The sequence below is a fragment of the Cucurbita pepo genome, chromosome 10 (assembly GCF_057944985.1).
Source record: "Cucurbita pepo subsp. pepo isolate OVF chromosome 10, ASM5794498v1, whole genome shotgun sequence".
Classification (NCBI taxonomy): domain Eukaryota; kingdom Viridiplantae; phylum Streptophyta; class Magnoliopsida; order Cucurbitales; family Cucurbitaceae; genus Cucurbita; species Cucurbita pepo.
In genome coordinates, this window is record NC_141807.1 from 5,863,635 (window position 1) to 5,888,330 (window position 24,696).

The 24,696-nt window shown below is 35.5% G+C and overlaps 3 protein-coding genes across 3 annotated transcripts; 1 reads left to right on the forward strand and 2 right to left on the reverse strand.

The window, feature by feature from the left end:
* The first annotated feature begins 1,755 nt into the window (after positions 1 to 1,755).
* LOC111803946 (uncharacterized) lies at positions 1,756 to 8,626 on the forward strand. The gene is made up of 8 exons (XM_023688569.2): positions 1,756 to 2,372; positions 4,061 to 4,208; positions 4,289 to 4,439; positions 4,541 to 4,666; positions 4,764 to 4,844; positions 6,290 to 6,482; positions 6,573 to 6,843; positions 8,021 to 8,626. Exons 1-8 carry the CDS (start codon positions 2,181 to 2,183, stop codon positions 8,266 to 8,268), a joined length of 1,410 nt encoding a protein of 469 aa, XP_023544337.1. The 5' UTR covers positions 1,756 to 2,180; the 3' UTR covers positions 8,269 to 8,626.
* A 1,520-nt stretch (positions 8,627 to 10,146) lies between these two features.
* Positions 10,147 to 14,081, reverse strand: LOC111804059 (2,3-bisphosphoglycerate-independent phosphoglycerate mutase). Its single transcript, XM_023688739.2, has 10 exons — positions 13,923 to 14,081; positions 13,647 to 13,829; positions 13,299 to 13,426; positions 12,708 to 12,858; positions 12,425 to 12,628; positions 11,620 to 12,044; positions 11,257 to 11,449; positions 11,074 to 11,169; positions 10,714 to 10,869; positions 10,147 to 10,527 (listed from the first exon to the last, which is right to left on the reverse strand). Exons 2-10 carry the CDS (start codon positions 13,806 to 13,808, stop codon positions 10,363 to 10,365), a joined length of 1,680 nt encoding a protein of 559 aa, XP_023544507.1. The 5' UTR covers positions 13,809 to 13,829; positions 13,923 to 14,081; the 3' UTR covers positions 10,147 to 10,362.
* A 2,459-nt stretch (positions 14,082 to 16,540) lies between these two features.
* On the reverse strand, positions 16,541 to 22,847 carry LOC111804060 (bifunctional protein FolD 1, mitochondrial). Its single transcript, XM_087127886.1, has 7 exons — positions 22,692 to 22,847; positions 22,553 to 22,586; positions 18,955 to 19,148; positions 18,477 to 18,793; positions 17,709 to 17,945; positions 17,450 to 17,617; positions 16,541 to 16,951 (listed from the first exon to the last, which is right to left on the reverse strand). Exons 3-7 carry the CDS (start codon positions 19,130 to 19,132, stop codon positions 16,781 to 16,783), a joined length of 1,071 nt encoding a protein of 356 aa, XP_086984012.1. The 5' UTR covers positions 19,133 to 19,148; positions 22,553 to 22,586; positions 22,692 to 22,847; the 3' UTR covers positions 16,541 to 16,780.
* Between the last annotated feature and the right edge of the window lie 1,849 nt (positions 22,848 to 24,696).

The following is a 24,696-nucleotide window of genomic DNA, read 5'->3' on the forward strand; positions in this document are numbered from 1 at the left end:
GAAGGGGTGGCACTGAGCAATGTGTTAGCGAAGACGTTGGACCCAAAAAGAGTGGATTATGAGATCCCACATCGATTAGAGAGAGGAACGAGTGAGACAACATCTGCTAGCGATAATATTTTATAATTCTTAATTTAAATTGATTTATTTTTTAGAATAAATAATTTTTTATTCCTTAAAACAATTAAATTTATATAATATTATTAAAACAAATATAAAACTAAATAGGGTAAAAGGAGATAAATAAACGTAATAATTAACAATATTGTAATTTCCTAAGTGAAAATTATTTAAAAATATTTACTCTTTTTATTTTATCTAGCTGAATTAAAGTTCCAATTAAATCATTTAAATACATTAATGAAAATATTAATATTACAGCAATAATATTCTCTAATAAAAACCTTACCATAAAATTTATCAAAATAGTAATAAAAGAAACAGTATATTAAATTCTATTTAATGATTTAAATAACAAGTAATATTTAAATACCATTTATTTATTTCAAATAACCAATAATTCATTAATTTTATTGTTTAAATGAAAATAGAGATCTAACCTAGAAATTATATATAGGATGAAAAATAAAATAATCAAGATATTATAATTATTCATATTTAAATTATTATTGTTGAAATATTTATAACAATTTTATCATACTACTTAATTTTAAATAATTAAAATAATTAATTATTGTTGGATAATTTATTTTAAATGATATATTCTTATAAATATTACATAGTTATATTAAAATAGTGATAAAAAATTATTTATATAACACATATAAAATAATTATTACATAATTATATTTGGATGGAAATGACGGCTTGGTCTTGGAGCGAGAACTCTTGCTCGTGGGTAGCTTCCTTAATATTAGATCGTGAACCGGTGTCCTATAGAAAGACTCTCGAGAGCACCCCTACTCTTGAAATTACAGGGTCATTTTGTCGAGGTAGTCTCGAGTATCCAGATTGTGCTCTACTTGTTCACCTGTGTCGGTATGTAGGTGGCAAAAAAGGAGCTTAGTTGAAGTAGAATAATATTACGATCTAGTGTCACGACCCAACTTTTAAGGTTTTGAGAAATTGGACCGCGACGAAAAGACGAAATCAAACACAAACAAAATAAAATAAAAATAAAACAAAAACATTGAAAATGTAGGAAATACGGTAAAATTTCGCACGATTTTAAAAGACATAGAACACCAATGTAAAAAATTTCGAGTTTTTTACACGCGGAAAAAATGGTACGAGATACAACAGGATAAACAATCAACCCTAAAAGAATACATCTAATTGACACCTCCGGTCGATACCTCTCAGAGGGGAATAAAACATTTCTTATAAAATTGTGGAAACCTCTCCTTAGTGGATGTGTTTTAAAATTGTGAGGCTAACAACGACATGTACGTAACGGGCCAAAACGAACGATATTTGTTAGCGGTGGGCTTGGGCTGTTACAGAAGGTGTAAGAGCCCATCTAAGGGGGTGGACTGTGAGATCCCAGATCGGTTGAAGAGGCGAACGGACCATCCACTCACTAGTAGACGCATTTAAAAATCATGAGGCTAACGAAGATACATAACCGACCAAAATAGATAATATCTGCTAGTAGTGAGTTTGAGCTTGAGCTGTTAGAGACCACATAGTCCAGTGACTGTCACTGTACTGTTTTTTTGTGGGAGAAGATCACGTGCAGATCACGTGCGGGATAAATACGGTGTTTATTTTAATTTAGAATTTAAAATCCTGTTCTTATTATTCCCTTTCCCTCTTCCCCCTCTTCTTCTCCATCGCCTCTCGTCTCTTCCTAACGATGTTAGGTGTTCAATCCAATCTGACTTCACTTGGACTCTACTGACACTCTCCAACTTCCGGCACCGGCGGCCTCACTCCGCCGCCTCACCGGAGACACTCCCCTTCATCTTCCCTTTTTACTTCCCGGTGAGTTTTTTTTCTCTGCTCTAGGGTTTCCAGATTTCACAATTCCACCTCTTGTATTTGCCTCGATCGTGCCGCGTTTTCGGCTTCTTTTGTCCAATTGAATTCCTCCCTGTGTTTAAACCTTCTTGTTACCCCGATTTGTTTTGGTAATTGGGGATTTCTTTGGAGGGTTATGTGAATTTCGTTCCTGCTTGGAACGAGGAGAAGTTGGCGGTTGTTGTTAGGGGCGAAAACTCATGGAAGGGAGGAGGATTTCGGCGAGTCCTCGGGTTTGTTCTGGTCGGCGTATTTTGGCTAAGAAACGGACTCGGGTTGATGGGTTTGTTAATAGTGTGAAGAAGCTGCAGAGACGGGAGATTTGCTCGAAGCGCGATCGTGCTTTTAGTATGAGTAATGCCCAAGAGAGATTTCGCAACATGCGTTTGATGGTCAGTTGTTTTTCATTTTGTATTTTGTGCTTTTTGGCTGTTCTTGCTTGCCTACAATACATACTTGTCTCGCTCGTTGTTGATTCATTTCATCTGGCTACTACTACTAGATGTTGTTTTTTTTTTTAACCCTAGCCCACTTTATAGTTCTTCCTCCTTCGTGGGATATCTTGTTCTTTGGCTGATGCCTGTTTCATCCTTTCCATTTCTGTTTATTAGACAAAATATTCTTTTACGTACGTACTCAACTGCTTATAGGATGTCTTCGATGGTGGCGTCGTGTTATCTTTGGTTAAAGGGGTTTACTTAGTGCCCTTCCCCTTCCGACGATGGAACCAATTAAATGACTTCATAGTGTTGTTTCTTGATCTTGATAGTCTTAAAACTATACCCTAACAGGTTAAATAGAAGAAATATGAAGTTTGCTTGAATTGATATGTTGCTAATGGTTCCTTTCTATTTCTTTTCTAGAGTCTCTATTACAGATGAACTGAACTAATATTTTCGTTTCCATATTATGTTGTTGCTGGGGAATGATAGGCACTCACCTCAAGGGAATTACTTTAGCTTCATTAGTTCATATCTGTTGGTCATTTTGGTTACTGTTTTTACTTATTCACCACCACAAATTCCTACTTCTCATTGGAGATGGATTGTGTATCTTGATGTGGGCTGGACTTCTGTGATTTAATCACAAGGGATGACTTTCTTATTGCTTTAGGTTAAACACTGAGAGTGACGGTTATAATTCACAGCTTTAACAGACCCTGGATTTTGGAAATTGATTGAAGGGAAAATTGTATAGAAAATATGTAATAGCAGGAAGAATCACGGAAATTGATTGAAGGGAAAATTGTATAGAAAATATGTAATAGCAGGAAGAATCACGCCATAAGTCATAATATACCTTATGCCTCTTGAGATGTTGGCCTTGCAAAGTTTCAGATGGCCTACTCCTATGTAGAATTCTTTTTCAAGGGTCAAGCTAAGATCCTTTGGTCCATTGGGGTATTTGCACTCATTTGGAGGCTCGCATAATCAAGTGCCCAACAGGGTTTTTTTTTTTTTTTTTCTTAAAGATTTGGTTACTTCATTTGATTCTGCTTGGTCTACTTCTGAGTTGGTTTGTGATAACATCCTATCTCATCACCAGTTTGGCCTTCCTTTTGTAACCAATTGGTGTGTGGGGATATCTTATCTCCCCCTTCTTTTGTATGCCTCTTTTGGTAATGAAAGTATTTGTGGCACACCAAGGTGTATGCTGTTCTTTTTGACCTTTGGGGAGAGGATAACAAAGTCTTTAGAGGGCTCGAGAGGTCTTTGAGAAATATTGGTCCTTCATTAGGTTCAATGTCTCTTTTTCTAGTTACCTGTTAGGTCTTGTTTCAGTTGATGAAGACCCTTTCTTTAGTTTGCCTCCTCCTTTTGTGGGCTGTATAAAAATAGTATTTTTTCTTCAAAGAAATTAACCTTATGCTTTCTGAGATTTGTATATAACATTGGACTGATATGACACCTCTTCAAGTAGCTGATGAGCTTATACTTAAAAAAAATGCTGATTTTTTGACATTGGAAAAAAATTATACTCAAGTCTCCGCTTTAAGCTTGAAATGAACATAAATATCATGAATGTTGTTTTCTTTTTAAAATTTATCTGTGCTTTCTATTTAACTATTTAAATGTATCAGGAGGAATACGATACTCATGATCCAAAGGGACATTGTTCACCAGTTTTACCTTTTCTGATGAAGAGGACAAAAGTAATAGAAATTGTTGCTGCACGTGATATTGTTTTTGCTCTGGCACATTCTGGTGTTTGTGCCGCTTTTAGCAGAGGTAATTACATTATTTATTCTCTAATGATTCTTATTAAATGAAAATTCCAGAATGACACTCGGTGGTTATTTTTTGCACAGAGACAAATGAAAGAATATGCTTCTTGAATGTCAGCCCTGACGAGGTCATTCGAAGTTTGTTTTACAATAAGAACAATGATTCACTTATCACAGTTTCAGTCTATGCTTCTGATAACTTCAGCTCTTTGAAATGCAGATCTACGAGGATTGAGTGCGTAAAATTCCATTGCTTGTGTATTATGGACTGTTCAATTTCTTCAATTCAACGCTTATATTTATCTCTTGCTGACATTTCCTCCTGAAATCTACTAGATACATTCGAAGGGGCAAGCCTGATGCAGGTTTTGCACTTTTTGAGTCTGAATCGTTGAAGTGGCCTGGATTTGTCGAGTTTGATGATGTTAATGGGAAAGTTCTAACCTACTCTGCACAGGATAGGTAACTTATGCCCCCCCCCCCCCTTTTTATTTTTTCTATTTGTTACATTTTATTATTGTTTGTAACTCGTTTATTTTTCCCGATCTTTTTTCACCAGTATATACAAGGTGTTTGACCTGAAAAACTATACCATGCTTTACTCTATATCAGATAAACATGTTCAAGAAATCAAGATCAGGTAAATCTATTTACTTTTCTATTCCTGGTTTCTGTGCAATGGAACAAATATAATTCAATGAGCGAATTAGTCTTTAGATAACTCTTCATGATTATTACAAGTGAGAATTATTGAAAATTGAAGATAAATTAGTGCATGGAAATTAAATTTATTTATCTTTTTTAGAAGATAGTGTTTCTACCCATGTTATGCACCGTCCGCCTAGATGCATATGATAAATCCTATATTATCAACTTACATTTGTTGTGTGTGTGTTATATTTTTTATTTGAATTTTAAGATGGTGCTATTGTGTGTTTGCAATGGGATTTCTTATGTACATTCTGCACGTGCTTTTTAGGAAGCACTAGCACTCTGTTTTGATGTGACATTAACTAGTTTTACTTAGCAAATTATTTTGAATTTTTTTTAATGATTAGACATGTCAGTGAATGTGGCTGTAACTAGTTCGATAACCTAGCAAGTTAGTTTTTGATGATGGGACATATGAGTTGTTTATCTTATTCTCGTTTCTTTTCCTTCCTTTATTTTCATTTTCCTCCGATGAGGTGTCTGTGCCCATCGTTCCTCCCCTTCTCTCTTTTATTTCTTCCATCTTTCTCAATTGGTGTCGGCTACTGTGCACCACCATCTCCTCCTTCCTTGCTACATCTATTGCCATCGCTATTGACACCGTTGTCGATGATAGCAAGGATAGGAGATGCTCCCATTGTCCAAGAACAGATCTAGAACGAAGGGAGGAGCCTTCGTTATTTAAGATCAGATTTTTGAGTATAGATGTCAAAAACAGAGCTAAAATAGCATTATTCACCTTGATGTTTTAGTATTGATGTCAGCCTCCCCCCGTTAAGTTATCATATTTTTAAGACCTTCATCTTTGTACATTAGTCAAACCATTCTGGTATTCTTAATGTGGATTGTATAAAAGGGATAATCATCCAGGCTTCCAGATATCTCGTTATGGGTGAAAGAAGCTATCCCCTGTACAAAGGTGGGGCTACTCATCGTAGGCCAAGTTGGTTTCTATATAATTGCCTTGGAGAACTTGGTGAGGGTGAAACACATCATATGTTAACTACAGAACAGTTCATAGAATTTGACATCAAAAAGTTTTTGGCATGATTCGTTGCAGTAAATATTATGTAGTACCTCCATTTGTTGCACTAAAAAAACATAATTAGTAGAAAGTGATTACAATACATTGGTCTTATAAGAAAATGATAAATTAATTAAGTTTTTCTTTTTCCCTCACTCTCTTTCTCATATGAACTGAATGGATTGTGGCAGCTGATTCTCAAAACAATTCTGGTCCTTTCTTTCGTGTAATTAAATTGATTACAAAAGTTTTTTTTACTATAGAATTTCAAACTTTCCAGCAACTCTTGGGCTATAAATTTGTTGAACTCTGTGTTTATTTAACGATGTTTTTTTCTTTCATTGTTGTAGCCCTGGGATCATGTTATTGATTTTCAATAGAGCCAGTAGCCACGTTCCTCTTAAAATTCTATCAATAGAAGATGGCACAGTTCTCAAAGCTTTCAACCATCTGCTTCATCGGAACAAGAAAGTGGACTTCATAGAACAATTTAATGAAAAACTTCTTGTGAAGCAAGAAAATGAAAATCTTCAAATACTTGATGTAAGTAAAAATTCTGATTGGTAATGTGTATGAAAAACTTCTTGAGCTGATCTGTGAAGTAATTTCATGGATGTTTGTCACTTTTTGTAGGTCCGTAATGCTGAATTGATGGAAGTTAGCAGAACTGAATTCTTGACCCCATCAGCATTTATCTTTCTGTATGAAAACCAATTGTTTCTGACTTTTAGAAACCGAACCGTGGCTGTCTGGAACTTTCGTGGGGAGCTTGTAACATCATTTGACGATCACCTATTATGGCATCCAGACTGCAATACCAATAACATTTACATTACTAGTGATCAGGATCTCATTATATCCTACTGCAAAGCTGATTCTGAGGATCATTGGATGGAAGGAAATGGTAATTCTTAAGCTTAATTGGCACCAAGAATAGATCTTTGGTTTCACTATTGATCAATACATAGCTTCTGTGGTTATTTGAAGAGCTATAAATTTGTTTTCTTTGGCCAAGAAATTGTTTCCTGATTTGTGTCATATCACGTATGGATGTTAAAATAGTAGTGAAAAGAACACTTGTTGGGATTATTTTGTTTATTTCTTTGCATGCTTTAGTGTTTTTCTCACTCGAGTCACTTCACTGAGGATAAATCTGTATTTATTTCTGTCAGGACAGTCAGTTTTGTGGTATGATAACCATTGATTAGTGGATTAGAAATGTTGTGAACTTAGAGAGATATGGTGACGTCTGTTTTTTATGACTGTCTTTGGGAAAGTTTCTTCATCTCTTATCCAGTTAGTTTTTAGTGGGATTCCAGCGTACTACCTGTCATTATTTAGGATTCCCTGTTCAATGGGTGCCTGGATCACACCTGTCATTATTTAGGATTCCCTGTTCAATGGGTGCCTGGATCACACCTGGACTCAGATGTGATGTCCCACATTGGTTGGGGAGGAGAACAAACCACCATTTACAAGGGTGTGGAAACCTTCCCCTAGCAGACGCCTTTTAAAGCCTTGAGGCGAAAGGGAATGCCCAAAGAGGACAATATCTGCTAGCGGTGGATCTGGGCCGTTACATCAGAAGAAGGATTACCTGTGAGAAGGGGTGGGGTATCGTCTGTTTTGATAGCTGGGGGATTGTTTTCAAGACTTCTTCGAGGGGATTCGTATAACTCAGCTTCTTTGGAATGTGGCCTTCCTTGCACCTCTCCCCCTGAAACCCATCAAATGAGTCTCCAATTGTAGGGGGGTGAAAGGCACTTTCAGGAACTCATGGAAATCCATTCCTGTGTAAGGTTCCTTGTCAAAGATGGGCTATTGGTTTTCTTTTGGGAGCACTCTTCCTTGTCGGAGGAAAATGTCCCTTTTACTGTCTCTTTCTCCCCATCTTTATCATCAGTCCTTGCCAAAGTTTATACCCGTGGCATCCTGTCCTTATTATTTCTAGGGATTCTCTCTCTCTCTTTGAATTTCGGTTTCAGGTGGCCTTTGTCTGAGCAGGAACTGGAGATTTGAATTTACTAGTCTTTTTTTGTTGGATCATCTCTTGACTTGGTGTTATTTACGTTTCGATGCAGCTGGTTCGATCAACATCAGCAACATCTTGACTGGGAAATGTCTAGCCAAGATCAATGCAAATAATGGAAACCCCAAGGTCGACGACTGCAGTTGCGCTGGCAGCTCAAAAAATCAGTGCAACTCTTCACAAATGAGAAACACGGTTGCAGAGGCTCTGGAAGATATTACTGCACTTTTCTACGATGAAGAGCGTAACGAGATATATACCGGTAACAAGAACGGTTTGGTACATGTGTGGTCTAACTGAAGACCTCAATTTTTTATTTGTTCTTTTTTTCACCCTTTCTTTTTCTGAAGTTTGCTTTGATACCGATCAAAACCGACGATTTAATGATGATGAAAGGCGGTTCGGTTCGGTTCATATGGTCAGCCTTGATGCAGATTGGATGGTAGATTAAATATAGGGGTTGTGACAGTAGTTGAATAGAAAAACTTGGTTGCCATTGTAATATTAATAGATTTTAAGGTGTTTATGTATGATGTTGTAAAGATCATCTTCCTTCGCTTTATGAGAATAGCCAAGAAATCAATTTGCTTGTGATTCTTGTGAAGTGAAAAACTTTTTTGAGTATAATTTTAATGATTACCCAGAAATGTATTCTTGATTTTCATGTCTCTTTAGGGCTTTTTTATTTTTTTTATTTTTTATTTTTATTTTTTATTGCAAAAATGTCCTTGCTTTAGGTTTTTATGCATCATATTTAGATTTGTCTCTTCTTTGATCCGAAATTTCCTCTCGAATATAATGGAATTTCGCACAGGTGGATCTTTCACTCTACTTCCTCTTATTAACACCATGTTCCTATAAATTATGACATTCCCCCATAATGTCTTATTAACACCGTCTAATGTTCCTGTAATTTATATTAATGAATGTGAGTGATATGAATATGTGAGTGATATGAAATATGACCAAGGAATTTTCATACCTCAAGGTCCAATTACAAGGACACGAGCTAAGAAACTACAACAAACTTTATAAATTTACTTATATTCAAGCTATGGTGGGGAAAATTATATTCAAGCTATGGTGGGGAAAATTCTAGAAGACGTTAGACTCCTTATATTGTGCAAAGTTAGCTTTAAGAAAGAGATAATTAAATGCATTTTAAGTTGCATTTAGTGAACTCAACACATTGCACTTTTCATTATAATTGAACTATTTGTTTGTAACCCACATAAATGGTATATTACATCGTTAACATTTTAATAGGGAGATTATGAGTATTTCTCATTTATAGCAGCCATTTTAATAAGGAGATTATGAGTATATGAGTATTTCTCATTTATAGCTCATTTAATAGGGAGATTATGAGTATTTCTCATTTATAGCTCATTTAATTTGGGAGTTATGTATCACATAAAGTTCATTTAATTTGGGAGTTATGTATCACAGAGGTTAAGGTTGTAAAGGATAATATAAAGCCTCTTTTTCTTTGATTAGAGACGATTTAAGAATTGAATTGTTTAAGCATGCCAAAGTCAATCAATCCTCTGTTTTCTTTACTCTTAATCTTGATCATAAGGTAATCCAATCCATTCCATACTTTTCCGTTGATTCCCATATCATTCTATACTTTCCCTCCTATATTCCCTTGGGTTGATTCTCAAGTCAATTCAGGTCAATTCCATACTTTCAAATTCCATATTTTCCCATACTTTCAAATTCCATACTTTCCCTTTTCCCTTAGGTCAATTCCATACTTTCAAATTCCATATTTTCCCATACTTTCAAATTCCATACTTTCCCTTTTCCCTTAGGTTGGACTTTCCCTTAGGTTGGTTGAATTCCATACTTTCCCTTAGGTTGGTTGGTTGATTCCCATATAGGGTAATCCATTCCTAAGTTGATTTCCATATCACATATCAGTAAGGGAATGTGCGTTCTCAAGCACGAAACTAACTTACTTTTGTGTTTGCATATTGTCACTTCAAACACTCTTTTAACAATAACTATCCTAAGATCAAGAGAACAGAATGCTACATACCAAAGTCTAACGTTGGTTATATATACAAATACAAGACTATATGGTTAAAAAGGAGTTCCTGCAAACAAGAACAGAGCTCCTGCATTTTAAATTAGAGATTCAACTTCATCAAAACTAAACAAAATATCTCACCAAACTTGAAAATTGGAGGGTTTTCAACCCTCAAATAGCCATTAAAATCTTAAGAGTCAACAAAATTTCTCAAATGAACCATATCCCCACTTCATGGTCTGGTTTATAACATAGACAGACCGTGAGGAACATGAATGCAAGGATAAAATTAAAAAAAAAAAGAGAAATTATTCAGCAACCTAGCATAGTCATTGCTAGTTTTCTTGCTTGCTCACAACGCCTTAGCTATCGACGACCTCAATTAGGGACACCTCGTAGTCACTGGGAGCTTGGTAACCATGGAGATTCATAACAGTTGCAGCAACATTGGCCAGTCCTCCATTAGGAACATCCTTGCGGAATCTGACTCCAGCGGCCAGTCCTGGACCTCCAATTGCAATAGGAACCTGCACGTTCGGAGATTCGACCAAAACAACGTTACAACACAGAGAAAAAAGCTTGCTGGACGTACCGTACGATCTAATTCTACATGTAATCTAGTACTCGTATGAGAATTCGTTGCCTCTAATTCTACATGTAATCTAGTACTCGTATGAGAATTCGTTGCCAAGACTAAGAGGCAAGAAGCTTACTGGCTCGAGAGTGTGAGAAGTGAGGATTTGAATTTTGCCATTTTTGTCGAGAAGAGGCTGCCCAGTCTTGTTTCTCTTCACCATGTCCTCTGCGTTTCCGTGATCTGCAGTTACGACGAAAATTCCCCCTACTTGTTCAATTGCATCAAGAATCATCTGCAGAAAAAGGTCCCAAAAAGTTAGCAAATCAGGAATGGGTGTCAAAAAGGATAATCGGGGTACAGGCGCAAAATAACTCATATGACTCGGTCGTTCACTTGGGTATAGAAACGTACAGCTTCGCATCCCCGAGAACAAAATACCAGAATCCAAGTCTCAAGCAATAATAAAATCAAGTACTGAGAAAAAACTAGCACATACTTTTACAGCTTCATCAGCAGCCTTGCAAGCTACAACTGTGGCCTCAATATCACCAGTGTGACCCACCATGTCACCATTTGGAAGGTTAACACGTACCTGTATATACAAACCGACGAGCTGACAAGTCAGCACGAAATACAACTGAGGGATAAAAAGATGATTTGTGAAAAGTTAATTGTATACCTGATGGAATTTCCGGCTAAGAATAGCGTCTCTTGCCTTCTCAGCGATCTCTACGGCCTTCATCTTTGGTTGAACATTAAAGGTGATCCCAGAATCACTAGGAATCTCCACATATTCCTCCATTTCTGGGTTGAAGTATCCAGAACGGTTTCCGTTCCAGAAGAAAGTAACATGACCAAACTTGACGGTCTCACTGTTTTGGAGGGAAAAAATAGTTCATATCAAATTTAGGCAAGTATGAAAGGTAATGTTTCATTAAAAATTAGTAATAAAAGATCAATCTAGAAATAAACAGATGCATCTAGCAATAAGATCTTAGTACCAGCCAAAGAAACAATGCATGAGAACTTGGCTATTTCTCACCTGCAGGCAAAGGTTCGAACGCCATTGTGCACAAGATATTCCCCAGATGTTCTCTCAATTTCTGGGGGAGAAACAAGGTATCGGCTTGGAAGCTTCAATTCACCATCATACTGAAGCATTCCAGCATAACGAATTTTAGGGACCCTAACTCGGTCAAATTTATCAAAATCTGCATACTCAAGGGCTTTGGCAACCATAGTCATTCGATCTGCTCTAAAGTTGAAGGTAACTACAGCATCGCCATCCACTATTGGGCCGACAGACTTCCCACTATCGTCAACTATGACAAATGGAGGTAGATATTGATCAGTTGCCTTGGGTGCCTCTCTTAATTTCTTGACAGCTTCAAGAGCACTTTTGAACTTGTGTGGTGCTTCGCCAAGCACTTGTGCATCCCATCCACGCTTCACAACTTCCCAATCATTCTATAATTGGAAACAAAAACAATCGATCTTACTTGCTTTCCTCTAAAATAATATCAATAACCACTCCAACTGTCTAAAAACTTCATGCATTGAATTTCTATGGTGATTGCAACATTTAATCAACAAGGTAGTGGAATTGCTCAATTTTTTAATAAATATAAACTAGCATCCTTTTGATCAAACTGTTTTATCTATCATTTTTCTTTCGTTATATAATACCAATCAAGTATAACCATCGCATCTTTAAAGCTACAATAACATAAGCCACTTTTAGAATTTTATGAATCAATAAAGCCCCTTTTGAAGGTAAACCGATTCCAGCTATGACGATCAAGAATCAACAACAAACCATCAGTAAGATTACATGAACAAAGATGTACCTCGTAACGATCCATAGTCACATACATACGACCACCACCAGATGCGATTTGTGCATCAACCCCATTCTCACGTAATTTGGCAAGGTCATTTTCAAGAGTCTCTACAAAACCCACACTCGAACCATCCAAAACATCACGCCCATCGGTAAGTATATGGACACGGATTCTTTTCGCACCATTCTCACTTGCTCCTTTGAGTAACAACTACAAAGAGGAAAAGGTTTATAAATTAGATTATATTAAGACTGAATTATGACAAACTGGAGAAGATTTCAATGCTTACCTGCAACTGATCTAGCCTAGAGTGTACTCCACCATCACTCAGTAATCCTATAAGATGCAAAGTGCCAGTTGCAAAGGATTCCTTGATGTACTTGAATCCTTCTCCCTCATATATTTTTCCAGAGGCAAGAGCAAGGTCAACAAGCTTTGCACTGCATTCAAAACAAATTAATTTCAGGTTTCAGTAATGGAGAAAAAAAATGGCATGCCATAAGATCAAATTTTTTCTTCTGTTCTATTGCTTATAACTAAGTTTAAACATGCATGGCCCAATTTAAAGAACTCCTTATCCCCACATCTTGCCAAGGGGGAAGAAGCCTAACCTTGCTTCCTTAACCATGCATGCTTTCTTTCAAATTAAAAAAGGGTCAAATACTCCGGTAAGGATCTCTCTGAACGGTTCCTAATAATCACAATGGATATATTATACAGATTCTTATTGGTTTAGAAACATTTTTTTTCCTGAAATTTGGACCATTTCTCCGTCTGTGCATGTTATCATCGCACAGTCGTTCTAATTTATCGGGTGTCCTCAAGGGGACCAATCGGTATACAGCGTAAAACAATGAAAACAATGATAAGATAAGCTCACCCTTGAGCAAAAATACGTCCAGCACCAAGCGCGTTGTGTCCGACCTCACTGTTTCCCATGTCATCTTCAGTAGGAAGTCCTACAGCCTTACCATGTGCCCTGAGCAGCCTCCAATGCTCGGGGGCGCCCTATTAGAAGCAGAACATAATCCATCAATATATTCATAGAAATCGTAAAAACGCCAGAGAATTTCGTGATCAAACGCATGCATCACATGCGATCTACAAAATCTGCATGCATGGGAAGATCCTCAAGAATGAATTGGACGAACACAATTTCTTTTCAGGAAATACGAAATGGATCCCCAAAACACAAATCGATAAGAACGAATCCATAAAATCAACCTACCTTCTTCAGGGAATCCATGGTGGGAGTTTCGGCGACATGGATACAATTGTAGAGATCTGGATTAGCTTCACCCCATCCATCTAAAACAATAAGAGCCACTGTCTTATCCTTGGGAAGCTTAGGATGATCGGGCAATGTCCACGAGAATCCAGAACTCCCCATCGATCTCCGATTAAATTTCCTCTGGAAAACCAGATCCAAGATTAGAACAACATAACAGAAAAGGGCGAAACGAATCTACGAATCATCTAAAGCAAAATCGAAGAAGCAACTTACGAAGAATGTAGAATCAGCAGACAATCAAGAGGCCAGAGGGAGAGGTAAAATCCAGAACCCAACTTTTTTCCGAACAAGACCAACCCTAATCGAGCTGAATGCGGTATATAAAGGAAGAACAAATCGATTGAAAATGGAAGATGCTCAAAAAAAAGGGAAAAAAGATGCTTTAGAACGCAGCGGATTTCATGCCGTTTGATTTAGAAATACTGTGGATTGAATCACAGCCTTACAAGTTCCAAGTACACGTCACTATTTTTTCTTTTTCTTTTTATTTTTAATTAAATTATAAATTTCTCATTTTTAATCTCATTTCTTCTAATTATAATAATGTCAGCTCAGTTCAACCATAAATTTTTTTAGTTAGGGAGGTTCGAGTTAATCGGACTTAATTGGCGAGCGATTCCAGTTCATAGCAGAGAATAGGAAACGAGCGTACCTTTGTTCTGTTCGTGTCTTCTCCATCGAGTACGAAAATTTAAGACGAACTGTAGGTCAGTGATCATCTAAGGAAGTCCGGATTCGATCGGCCCAGCAAAGAAAATAAATAGAATCATTAATTCAATATATTTTTTTTGTTTTTAGTAAAGGTAAAATGTTAGTGAGTAAAACATTAATTTTAAAAAAAAGTTGAATAATAAATGAAAAATAATAATTATAACATTGAATTAAAATAAAATAAATATAACTGTAAATACAAAAATGTATTTATAAAAATTAATAATAAATTCAGATTAATTCGATTCACTGTATTTTTAGAAAAAATACATGAACCGCTTAATTTATATAAAAAATATATATATATTTATTTGAATTAAATTAATTGAATTTTTTGAATTATTGTTTCACAAAAAATAATAATAATAAATATTTTAAAGCTTGAAAAGTCTAAACCATCACTCTAATTTTTTAATGGGAAAGTTCTAGAATTCTATTTAATAAATATTTTATATTTTAAAAAATAAATTTATAATTTTTTTAAATTTAAAATTCAATAACTTTTTAAATATATTTTTTAGAATGTATAAAAAAAATATTATAAAAAAACTATAATAAAAAAATTGATAATTTTGATTAACAAATAATAAAAAATAAATTATGATTTAAGTCAAAATCATCTAGTCTATATATTGCGTCATAGAACACGCTCAACACAAAAACTGTGATAGAGATGTCCGCTAGAGCGGAGATAAGACAAAAAAAAATAAAAATAAAAAATTCAAAATTTTATTATATATTAAAAAATATATTTGTTTGGACTAATATATTAATGTCTTAATAAATTTAATAATATTTTTAAATAGAAATAAAATATAATATTGAGCGTAATTTCTACGCATGCTCGCTTAACAACCTGCCAATGATAAAGCTTAGAATGTCTCACCATGGAGCAAAGAGCTCCTAATTTGTTAGTTCTCAAGTCGGTCCAACCGTTGTTTCCCTTTATTTTCATTATATGGTATTAGAGCTTGGTTTCCATTTAAGAATTTTCATCAATCACGAGGCTCGGATACCATATTAAGCAATAGTAGGTTTATTTTAATATTTTTAGTTGTATACGAGATTCGAGATTTTAATCTCTAGTGTATATATATATATTTTAATGTTAACAATGCACCATTCAGCCAATTGTAACTTTTTGGTCGGGTCAATCAAATCAACTCGAATATTTGACGTGTTGTAAATGTTTGATATTTCAATTTTATAAAATTTTAATTATTAAAAAAAAACAGTTAATTAACCGTTGAGTTGGATTGAGTTAAGTTTGGTTTGGTTAGATTGTAAATCGTGTTCAAGTTAGGTCACGAACGGCTTACCTAAGTTAATCTTAAATGTATGCCTTTTTATAGAAATTAGAAATATGCTGATTTTTGTCTCTTTATAGTCGAATATTCCTATTTGTTAGGTACACATAATTTCTTTAAATGGTTTGAGAATGTTTTTATTATGTGAAATAGCATTATTAGGCATTACACTTTTAATCATACATTAAATTTGGGCTGTCTAAATAATATTAAAATAATTGACATATCAAGTTCATATTGACATATCATAATACTTACAAATTTATATCGGTAATGTTTCATTCTTTGTAAAGTTATAATATTATTCTTGACCTTTCATAAACAAAACTAGAGTAGGGAAAAAAGTTTCAAAACTAGAGTAGAGATCGTAGGGATGTCCACAGGACGGGGTGAGGATGAAGATGAGAAAGGCTTTCCCGTCCCCATTCCCACGAAATTTTCATTTATTTTTGTGAGTATCGGGGTGGGAATCGGGTTTCCACCGATAATTTTTTATTTTTTTAATTTTTTAATTTTTTGTTTTCATCTGGTAAAAAAATTTCTAATAAATCAATATATTTCATAATTATATATATTTTTTACGAGGTGGTGTGTCAGGACGACACTGGCCCCCGAAGTGGTTTAGGATCTTAATAAATTGTTAGCAACGTTAAAAGGTTCGACATCTATAATACACCGAGTGGTATCAATCCTTTTGCTACCCTAATTCGATTATGCTTCATACCCTCCTATGGCTGTCTAATAAGAGGTTCAACAACGTTCAACTCCTTACCTTAAATTACTCTGAAACAAACAAAACTACACTAGAGTCTATTCACGATAGAAATAAGGCTAATTTCTTGCACATTTCTGATCTCACAATAAAATCTAGTTTAGATGATTTGCTCTTGATAACAAGCTTGACATGTCGATTTCTCGCCGTGCTATAGGTTTTGCGTTATAAGGTCGACTGCATCATGTCAAAATAGTTAGGTAATGTTATGAACTCATTTGGCTCATTCTAATGTGTTGAGTAAGAGCATAGTAACTGTCACATGTTGAAATAACATCGAGTTAGGTAAAGTTATACGCTCGTTTGGCTGATTCTAGTGTGTTGAGTAAGAGCATAGCAACTGTCACCGGTCCAACTCCGCCCGGAACGGGTGTAATAGCAGAAGCTACCCTTGATGCTTCTTCATAGCAAACATCTCCAATTAGTCGATGCCCATACTCACAGCTAGGATCCTGTCAATCCATGGTGGTGAACACGTTATAAACCTTATAAACCGATCAAATAATGCATCACAGCTAGTTTTGCTTGTTTTCTTGCAACTTCTTTGTCAAGTTTTACCTTATAACATTCGAATTTTTAGTCGAATTCCAAAAATAAAAGCATGTTTTTAAAAAAAACTACTTTTTGTTTATTCAAAACTTGGCTTGGATTTTAGATTTTAAGAACATCCGTGAAAATAGAATACAAAATAAAGAAAACGATAGAGGACTATTCTGTTTATAAACTTCATTTTCAAAAACCAAAAACTAAATGGTCATGTATTCTTACAAATCTAGTCCCCACGACCAAAAGTGTGTCGAGCACAACTTTATGCATGGAAAATATGTCGAGAAGTTACATATTCATCGACATGGATTTATAAAATTATATAAAGTTGAAAGGATGAAAATCAGAACGCTTCGTAAATTCAATTCAATGATTCATAAAAGGTAGAAAGTTCAATTAATTACCTCAACTAGGTTCGTCCCCACGTCAAGAACTACTGCGCCAGGTTTGAGCCAACTACCACGAACCAGATTAGGAACACCAGCAGCAGCAACCACTATGTCAGCTTCGCGAGTAATCTGTTCAGGATTCCTAGTAAATGCATGCACAACGCTGACAATAGCATGGTGCCTCTGCAGAAAACCGAACATTTTTCAGTACCAATATAATTTTACAACAAACAAAGTGGCACAAGAAAATTTGGACATGAAAGTGAATGTGGACCTGCAATAGCAAGGACGTGGGCAATCCAACAATGTTACTTCTTCCAATCACCACGGCCTTCTTCCCCGAGATTTCTACACCCGATCTGATCAACAACTCGATGCAGCCTTTGGGTGTGCAGGGTAAGAAAAGTGATTCTCTACCCCCCATAGCAAGATTCCCCATGTTAATTGGATGGAAGCCGTCGACATCTTTTTCTAGGTGCACAGAGTTCAGGATTTTCTCCTCATCCAAATGCTGTTCCACAAAATTGAATTGTTAGTCTCCATCCATGTCCCAAAAGAAACCCAATGATTTCTAAATTCATGTTAATAGCAAAACATGTAACGAATCAAACCCACCGCTAGTAGATATTGTCCTCTTTGGACTTTCCCTTTCGGGCTTTCTCTTAAGGTTTTTAAAACGCATCTGGTAGGGAGAGGTTTCCATACCCTTGTAAAGAATGTTTCGTTCTCCCTAATCGACGTGGGATCTCACAAAACATGTCGCCTAAAGAAACTACCATGCCAGACAACAATTACCAAATCAGGATTTGCAAAACATCTTTGTTTGATTTAAACTGTGAAGTACTTTATAGACATAAAGAACCATCTCATATCTGGAACAGCTGTATGGTAGACAATAAAAGCCGCATGGAGATGATAATAGATGAAAAATACTTCCTCAAAAACCGGAAACCAAGGAAGATAAGCATCACAATCATGTTGGTGGTATTTAGATTGAAACGTGCAAAATTAAATATAATCATGATCCAGTTTTAGAAATTACTTGCGGTAGAGGAAGCTGCACAAGTATACCATGAATAGATGGATCTTCATGAAAACATGACAAAGCATTCAGAACTTGATCTTCTGTACAGTTTTCAGGCAAAGTAGAAATCTTCGACTGGATTCCAGCTTCTTCACATGCACCCAGTTTCTTGCGAACATAAGTCTGCGAGTCCCTGCCTTGGCCGACCATGATTACAGCCAAGCCAGGAACGTTTCCAATAGAGTTCTTCATCCTCCTCACCTCACTAGTTATTCCTGATGTAATTTCCTCAGCAATCGCCCTACCATCAATTACTGTTGCAGTCTGCGGGGTATCTGCAAGTAACGTTAGATCATCAGATACCAAGCACACCCAGATAAGAAAGTATTCAATGAACACAATTATATAGTAAACCTATACGGTGACACTATCTGGATTTGAACTGGGGAAAAAGGAGATGACATGTGAGGAGGGTTGAAGCGAAATGGTGATGTACCATACGATGTTGTGATGAAAGAATAATCAGGAAAGCTGGAACTAGTCCAAATATCAGGAAAATCAATGGATTTGAGAGGTGGAGACACTAAAATCTGGCGGGCATCTGTTGTGATTCTTCTTTTCATAGCTGCATATGTAAGTAGGACTCTCCTACTCAGACTCTTGTACAACGTCATGTGTACACAATGATCACTGTTACAATTGAAGATAGTTAGCAATATCGTTGTTAGTTACAACAAAAATAACTGCAGCTTTTGGTTACAACTTGTATTAGTTGATATGGTAAAACAGCTAGGAAGGTGATGATCATTTCCGATTAAACCTTTAATGATAGAAATTCTACAGTTGAGAAGTAGAACTCAGCTTCTCCAATGGTCCAATGGTGCCATCAAGCATCAATTCGTTAGCAGATCAAATTGCAGTTATAGCTAATGGAATTTCATTTATATATAATTTCTAAGTATTAAACTTTACCGGAATGATGATATATCACAAATTGTCAAGTAGTATTTGGAATTTGGAGATAGCCAGCCAAGTGAGCATAGCTTGGATTTTGGAGGATCATTTTGCACCCCCTCACCCAACACTTTATGCACTCCGCTACTTATTCATTTTCTATACAAAAGTGCCTTTCTTTATATTGATCAGTAGGCTTAAGGTTGACAGTACTTTGGAAACGCTAAATAGAATGACCAAGAACTTATAGTGGCCTTCACATGTCCTAAAAGGCAGCTTCATAACTTTGCATCCTCATTAAATTATTAACCCATCCGCTAAAAATTTTGGGTTTAGTGGTCATCATATTACCTTTTATTATGCAGGTGAATTTCTTATGGGAGTAACAACTTGCGCTCGGCAATTTTTTTTTTTTTGTCCTTTCCTTTTTTTTTTATAAGAAACTGAGCTTTCATGGAGAAAGATGAAAGAAATATAAGGGCATACAAAAAAACAGCCCACCAAAAATACAAGTATGCAAAAAGGATATGAAAACTAACTACAAAATGGTCCTCCAATTTAACAAAATCAAATCAAGATCAAAATTACAAAAGAGCCTACTAAATGATGCCTAAATGGAGAGACATTATACCTATCCCTCTTCTAGACATCCTCATACGATCTCTCCACCTCTCTAAAAACCTTGTTCTTTCTCTCAATCCAAATACCCCAATCAACAGCAAAAGAACTAGCTTGCCACTAACACTTTGTCTTTCTTGCAAAAAGACGAACTCAAGAGCACCTCCTCAATCATAGAATATCAATCTCTCCTCCACGTCAAATGTAAACCAACATAGCTCAATCATCTAATTCATATCGACTACACAAAATGGCAACCCTACAGTAAGTGGTGAAGGTTCTCCTCCTAGTGTTTGCAAAGAATGCACTAATGCGGGTCATCACCAAGGAAGAGTGACGTTGATCTGATCTATAGTGTTAACCATACAATGTAATACATGCCACACAAAAAAATTGACGTTCTTTGGAATTTTACTCTTCCAGATAGCAGCCAACGTTGATGCAACGTGGTTAGAGAAAGGAGTGTTCAGGCAAAGTTGGCCCAAACAAATTTCCAGCCCATTCCAATATGCTACAGAATCATTCCCCCCTATTCCAGCGTCATATGAAGGTCCACTAAATTGGGTTGCCTTCATTTCTGACTTGGCCAATGATTTGAGCACCCATAACCATGTCAGTAACTCCATGTTCATCCCATTTACAAAGTTACCCTCCACAATGAAATCAAGTTTTTTCTACAGTTGTCCAACTAATATGACATTGGTTTTAGCGGTTATCACTTGTGTCTAGGCAAAGTCGGCCCAAACAAATTTCCACCCGTGCAGGCCAATATGCTATGGAATCATACCCTTCTCACTATTCCAACGTAATATTAAGGTCCACTAATTGGGTTGCCTCCATTTTATCTAACTGGCCCAATGATTTGAGCACCCATAACAAAGCTAGTAACTCTATTTTCAGCCCATTTACGAAGTTCCCCTCTACAATTAAATCAAGTTTATTCAACAATTATCCAACTAACACTTTCATACATACATCAATTCTTCCTACATCACCACATACATGTCCAAGTTCCAACTAAAACAAATGAATTCCTCTCTCGCCATAGAACAAACGATAAACTTCCCTTTAGTGTTTCTGAGAACTAATTCATATAAAAGAAAACATAAATTTCCATCCAAGAAGTTTAGTGCCTCCTAAAGATCACTCATTTATTATATACTATCTTGTGAACTTGATGGGGCATATACTACTCTTTTTTACCAAAGATACCCATTCCATATAACTAACTATCTTGACATGCTAAATATCCCATGCTCCCTCCTTGCATTCATAAACTTAATTGGAGGTTTACTGGTCCTATTTGAATCTAGATTATAAATGAGTTTTTGATGTATATGTGAACTTCAAAGTTGATAAATTTAATAAATGAATAAGATAAGAATCAGCTGAAAAATATAAGATCATAATTTCTCCAACAAGATAAATCCAAACATATGGAATATATTTCCATTACACTTTTGCCCTAAATGTCCGAATGGATACCCTCAAAAATGTTCTGTCTAGTTTCAAATAGAGTCAACTATAGTACCAATACAAGTATAAAAATGTTCTCTCCATGGGAATCCAAAAAATGAAGTATAAATTGCACCTCTTCTGGGGTTAGAAGCTCAATTTGCAGAAAGAAAGTTTGCCTATGAAAATCTCTCTTCAATTAGAAACCAACTAAACATGGTTAGGAACGGTTACTAAATCAATTAGAAAAATTCAATACGGAGAAATTAAGATAGATAATCAATGGTTCTTACAGGCAAGTCTACTTGTGCATGATGTTTCTACAGACAGAAAGGAAGGAAAGGTTAAGAGCCCAATGTTTAAAATTTACAGAATACTTAATTCATAGTCCAGTACTAGACCCATACTTGATGTCTCTTGAACACAAGTTTTCTTCCCTTCGCAGAAGTCACACCTAGACTAGAGTACCTAGCAATGCTTCAGCCGCTATATGCAAAGGCTCAAGTGGAAGGCCACCATGGAAGGACAATAATGACACTTGCAAAGAATATCTCCTACTTGTAGTGTGGATGATGGGTGAATTCTCATATCTTCAAACTGTAGTGGAAACATAAGTATACACATGCCGAAGGCTGTACACTATAACGGAGTAAATAAGAAGAGCTACAATTGCTTCTGTTTCTATACGCATCGAGTCTGTAATTACAACTTAATCAGTAGTGGTTGATGAAATCACAATTCTTCTTCCTGTCATTCTTTTTCTTAGCTCTGTCTAGTACAGTGTGTTTTCATTCTCTTGTTGCCATAGTTAACTCTAAGTACACTCTATAATCTATACCAGTTTCACTACCAAGATGCATCTACTTCAGCATGCTAAATTTGAAAACATCACAGTAACAGCACCAAAATCATCGCATAAATTATCAACATCTTCAAGAAGAAAATAAAGAATCGACGAAGAACTGTTGCTCATCACATAAAAATCCAAAGAAATAGGAAGAAAATAGATGCGACAGCAGAGGAAAACGCCAAAAAACAACAACAACAACAACAACAACAACAACTACCTGAAGGTAGCTCCGGCGTTCGGCGCTGAAATGCCTAAATACACGAATAACCGTCAATCGAAACCTTGGAGAATCCAAAACAACGGTCTACAACATCATCCTGACCTCACATCAGCAAATTTTGTGAAAGAATTCATGCCTCTCACGTCTTTGACTCGAAAATTTTTCCTGTTTCCTCCATCGCCGCCAGTGGTCGCCTCCGCCTCCGCCTCCGCTACCGTCTTTAATCCTTTCTTGTACTCAATGGATTGCAAAAACAAAGCAGTGATAATCAATGAACTGAGCAAATCAAAGGATTTCGTTTAAGCTAAAATTAAATAATTGCATATAAAATATTAAAAATGTAATAATTGTTTAATACTTTTAGTTCATTTATAATTTATTTTTACGACTTTTGTTGATAAAAATTATAATTAAAATTAAATACAAGAGAACGATGTAATATATAATATAATTAATTAATAAATTCAAATCAAAATAAATTAGCGATAATTAAACAATTTAATTTAATTGCAAAAAAGATAATTGAACAAGTATAAATTAATTAGAATAATAAAATTTTATACTAAATAATTAAAGATAATGTAAAATATTAATTATAAATGTATTAGTTAAAATTTAATAAATATAAATAATATATTTATATTTAATTAATTAAGTTGTATAGATTTTTTTAATTGTTAAAGACGGTGTAATATTAAATTTTGAATTTTTAGAAATTTTGTCGGTAGAATATTATTTATATATATATATATTATGATTTTTTTTTTACAATTTTTTTATAAAAATAACTAATTAAAAATAAAAATTTTAAAATAACTATTTTTTAATCAATAATAAATAGGAAAAATTACGTGCGAAGAACCTAATCTCCACAAATTTTCTGCAGAGAATTTCCGCCTAAACCTCCACGATAACGAAAATTAGTATACTTGTCCTCACGTGTCTACATATTGATGACCTAAAACGGTAGAAAAGGACATCACAATGGATCGAACAGAGACCCTTCAAATTTCGTACCATGTTAAATCACCAATCAACCTGAAAGTTAACTGATACGTTACGGTATATCGAAGTGTATCAATACTTCAGCACAATCATAACGTGCAAAGTTCAAAATCTAAACCCAGCCTTGATCGTAATAGTCATAGCTAAAACCGAGCTTAGTCATAGTTCAGATTTGACTAGAAACCGAACACGTGGTTACCCGAGCTATTGTTTGTTTGGATGGATGGAAGAAGATGCTCCCAAGTGACTGATGGAGAGGAAGGACTTCTAGTTTTAGAGATTGTCTTCCTTTTTCTCTTACCTTTTTTTGAATTTTCTTTTTGTCCTTTGCCTTTTAGCTTCTTCTTTCTATTTCATTTCAATATGGAACTATCATGCAATCAAATCAATAAGCATGGTGGGGCTCGAGTGGTTCGAGATTATGCGAAATTTAGGGTTTTCGATGGGTTTGAACATATTATCGTTAGAACGAAACATACACTTAAAAAAATTTATATGCCAATATGAACATAGCTCAACGTTAAAGTACATAAGCTTTTGTTAAAGCTATGTAAGATCCCACATTGATTGAAAAGAGGAACGAGTGCCAGCAAGAATGCTGAGCTCCGAATGGGGTGGATTGAGATCCCACGTCGGTTGGGGAGGAAAACGAAGCATTAGGTGTGGAAACCTCTCTCTAGCTGACGTGTTTTAAAAACTTTGAGGGGAAACCCGAAAGGAAAAGCCTAAAGAGAACAATATCTACTAGTGGTGGGCTTGAGCATTATCGGTCGAACTCATTGCTAACTGACATATTGAATTTAGATGGGGGGAAAGAAAAAGAAAACCGAGATCGAGATATTTGTAAACTAAATTATTCGAAACCGACAAATTCGAATAAACCAACAAATACAAAACAATCCATGTGTAGCCAAATCAAACTGCAATTATTTTTCAATCTCGAAAAAACCCAGCGAAAAGCATGATCAATTGAATCAATCAAAACGACTTATACAGATCTTATCCAAACGAGATTAAGTGTCGGTTTGAAGTGACTTTCTAAGTGCTCGAACACAGCATCCTCTAATGCACTACAGTTTTCACTTTAATACTCGAGAAACACTGATCTAACCTAAAAATACAGTCCAAATCAAACC